Raw genomic sequence first — 4,189 nt, 5'->3', positions numbered from 1 at the left:
CCCGCACAGTGCGGGACACCTGGTCACCCTACACACACAGTTCTGCCCCTCTCACACACCCACGCTTCAAATCAAGTTGCATAAATGCTTGAGCTACGTTTTTATTATAATTACTGTGAAATCTGCCTATTATGTTTTCGTCATTATTACAACAAACACACACTTGCAACTGATAACACTGGCAATGATTTTAGATGTATTAGACTATTAAAAAAAAGAAATCATGCTTCAAATAAGTGGGGGTACGGCGTACCCCCGCGTCCAACGCCCACTACACCACTGTACTACAACTACAAAAAGCATCGGTTTGTTTTCTCATCAGGAAATGCAGACCGGCTCAAACAAAAGATTTTTAAATCATCATCCTCACGAGCATTTAATGTGTCATATGTTCGCCGAATTGACATGAAAGCACTAATAAATGTAGTTTCATCCACTTGAGTTTACAAAAATAATCGATTTGTTTTTATATCACATCCGACGGGAGGAAATTCAGCAGCTCTCACTACCGATTTTTAATCCTAATTTAATCATTCACCACGATCATTTATGTTTATGTTCGCCGAATTGACATGAAAGCACTGAGAAATATGAATATACTGTAGTCAACTTCATTAAAACGTTATGAACGTGCCTAAACTCAGTAATTCACCATTTCTACGCATGACAACACACTTTGTCCGTGTTTGGTTCTCTCGCCGCACAGTGAAGCGTTCCCGCATTGACGTCACTTCCGGCTTCCCCCAAAACTTCAAAATGAGTCGAAGGAATTTTCCCGCGATGTTCGAAATTATTGATATTTCTCGGAACGGTATCGCTTTTTCTTTTTTAAACTGACGGTTCGAGATTACTAGTAGCCCACTATTTCATTGCACAACAGTTGTTGGGATGCTGTCACAGGCTCTTTAAATCTATCCTTAGATGGTTAGATCTGACTTTCCTTAAATACATAATAATCCACATAGCAGAACAATTGTGCATAAATATTATCTAATTTGGACAAAAGTGTGTGTGTGTGTGTGTGTGTGTGTGTGTGTGTGTGTGTGTGTGTGTGTGTGTGTGTGTGTGTGTGTGTGTGTGTGTGTGTGTGTGTTCAGAGTTGAGTAATACTGGTTTGACCACAGACTCAGAGTAACCTGATGAGGAGAGCTGGCATAACAAAGAGGAGAAAATTAATATTTACTCTGCAAACACGGAGGCCCTGTGCTCACTGACGGAGGGAAATGTTTCACGTCTGATAAATACTTTGATATCGAGGGAATACGATTAAAGGGGCTTTAATTTGCTCCTGTGGGTATTGTCGATCGTATTCACTGTTACATGTGGTCTGGTATGTGTCAAATGTAATTTAAGCGCTTTGAGCACTCGGAAAACCGCTCTAATACATTTATTGAACTACTATTATTATGTTGCTGATGTTATATATCAGTATGTAGTGTCTCTACTTTAAAGAGTCCTCTCCTGCTGATGTTCAGGTGTATATCAGTATGTAGTGTCTACTTTAAAGAGTCCTCTCCTGCTGATGTTCAGGTGCATATCAGTATGTAGTGTCTCTACTTTAAAGAGTCCTCTCCTGCTGATGTTCAGGTGTATATCAGTATGTAGTGTCTCTACTTTAAAGAGTCCTCTCCTGCTGATGTTCAGGTGTATATCAGTATGTAGTGTCTCTACTTTAAAGAGTCCTCTCCTGCTGATGTTCAGGTGTATATCAGTATAGTGTCACTACTTTAAAGAGTCTTCTCCCTATTACATATAACCAATTAATTGCCAGCCTCGGGGTATTTGAACAATTTTTGAAAAATGTTTTCAGTGTGTGCACAGACTTAGTCAACAAAAAAAGACTGTTACAGTAAAAGTCCTATATTCAAAAATGTTACTCAAATAAAACTACAAAAGTATTGGCCTCAAAATATACTTATAGAAGGCTACCAACAGAAAAGTAGGAGTAGAAGTACAGTATAAAGTAGGCTATACCTCTAAATTATACTTATGTAGCCTACAGCACTTGAGTAAATGTATTTCTTTACATGACGCCACTGTATTTAATAACCCTAAATAGTAATACAATACATGTTAAACTGGGAAAATGTAGCTTTAAACACGGTCGCAAACAGTTCCCTTAGTGAGATAAAGAGGCAGAAACTCTATTAACGGATCAAGAAGAGAAGTGAGTTTCACCGTTCCTGCAGGTCTCGTTGTCCAGGTGAACATCCCGCATCGCGTTGCTTCTTTCCGGGCAAACTCTCAGCAGAAACTCCGGGGGAAAGAACCGTGAAGAGCACCGAGCAGCTCCTGTGCATGAGGCCGGCTGAGGCTGCTCTCCACCGGACTTAAAGAATCTCTAGTCCCGGTGAAAAGTGATTCTGCAGAGAGGAGGATTAGTAAACAAAGCGACACCTGACCCCGCCCTGCACCGCCCCGCCGGGAGCAGCAGGTTTCAACAATCAAATGCCCCCCTACAGGTGGGAAACATTATATTAAAAAATGTAATTTACAAATATTAAACTGGATTTTGTTTTGTGACTTTTATTCCACTACATCCAAGAGGTAAATATTGTATTTTTGTACTATTTATGTAACCGCTTTTGTAACGTTAACTCGTCTGATTTATAATACAAACCATACTAAACTAATAATATATAATGTATTATTGAAAGTACTTGTTTTTTTTGAAAATGTCAAAAGCTAGACATTTGTCTTAAAGTAAGCGACACCTTCTAAAACAAATATTTGTTTTTATATTGCATTTAAAACTAATCTAGCTTGTTGTTTTTTATGAGGTATTATACGTATTTACTTTTAGCGCTCATTAATTAATTACATTTTATTTTGTTTTGCTTTTTATGTATTATCCTACCACCTGCAACATTAGCGTGCTGAAGACATTAATGCATAGATACATATTTAAATAATTAGGTTTCATTCATATAATCACATCCGTATTTTTAACTATTTTAAAATATCTCTTGCTTAGATTTTTTGCTATGAAACTGTATAAATAAAGTAATTATATAATATCAATAGCCTTCTTCTAATAATAATAAAAGGGTCTATATAAAGTAAGTTAAATACAAATTATAATAAAATATTGATAACAAACAGTAAAAAAAAAATAGGTAAATTATATAATAATTTTAATTTTAATTCAATTAAAATTTAACAAAAAAAATGATATTATAACAATACAATGAAAGTGAAGGCAGTAATAAAATCACGTTAATAAAAAACCCAGAGTTTTCTTAATTCACAAAACTTTATTTTCTAGGAAAAATAATTTCATCCTTTTCGGGGGGTGGGGGTGGGGGTGGTTAGTTTTCAGAGCGTTAGCTGAGATGCTAAGCTAGGCTACACAGAGTGGTTCAGTTGCAGTAGTTCTGCAGGTCGAAGATGTTGCAGGGCTGGTGGCAGCACTGCTCCACGATGCCGCGCTTCACCATCAGCTCCATCTGGTCCTTGAAGCCGAACTCTGCCACCTCGTTTTCTCCAGCCGCCTTCGGGGGGAGGAAACCTGGCGGGAAACAGACGAGGGGTCGAGGATTTAACCTTTGTGTTCATGTCACTGTGCAACTTTGATCCTGGTTTGATTTTTTCATAAAGCTTAAATCGTCCCAAAAATCTGATTTAAAAAGAGTAAACATGTCTACAGAGACACACGGAAAAGATGTAAGAGTACTTAAGATACACAACACCACTACAAATGGACTACATGACTACACAATAGACTCAAAACAACTGCTAACACATTATAATCCAATCAAATAATACCTTTTATTCAATAGAAGGCACTTTCTTGAAAGAAATTAGTAATTTAAAACAACAACTTCAATCCTCACTGTGACTCATTACAGTGCACTTTGTATTTGTAGTGATACAGGATGTTTTTAGGGGTCTCACCCATCAGGGGGTTCACGTCTCTCTTGGGGTTGTAGAAGAAGCCTCGTTCCCCACAGACCAGGTACAGGGCGTCCACCAGGTGAGACCCACACAGGTGCTGAGGGCCCGGAGCGGCCCGGGAGCCCGGCAGAGAGACCAGCACCAGAACCAGCAGGGACACGGACTGGAGCCACAGAGCCGTCATGGTGAAGGAGCTGCACACACACAGACACACACACACACACACACACACACACACACACACACACACACACACACACACACACATTGCTCTCTCACACACACTCTCACACAC

The 4,189-nt window shown here is 38.8% G+C and overlaps 1 protein-coding gene across 1 annotated transcript; it reads right to left on the bottom strand.

Annotated features, from left to right (window-relative positions):
• Window positions 1-3,359: 3,359 nt before the first annotated feature.
• Window positions 3,360-4,078, bottom strand: LOC104961913 (insulin). The gene is made up of 2 exons (XM_010790272.1): window positions 3,895-4,078; window positions 3,360-3,508 (listed from the first exon to the last, which is right to left on the bottom strand). Exons 1-2 carry the CDS (start codon window positions 4,076-4,078, stop codon window positions 3,360-3,362), a joined length of 333 nt encoding a protein of 110 aa, XP_010788574.1.
• Window positions 4,079-4,189: the final 111 nt, after the last annotated feature.

Source organism: Notothenia coriiceps, unplaced genomic scaffold (genome assembly GCF_000735185.1).
Source record: "Notothenia coriiceps isolate Sejong01 unplaced genomic scaffold, NC01 NC01_scaffold00033994, whole genome shotgun sequence".
NCBI lineage: Eukaryota > Metazoa > Chordata > Actinopteri > Perciformes > Nototheniidae > Notothenia > Notothenia coriiceps.
This window is presented reverse-complemented; position numbering and strand designations above follow the sequence as displayed.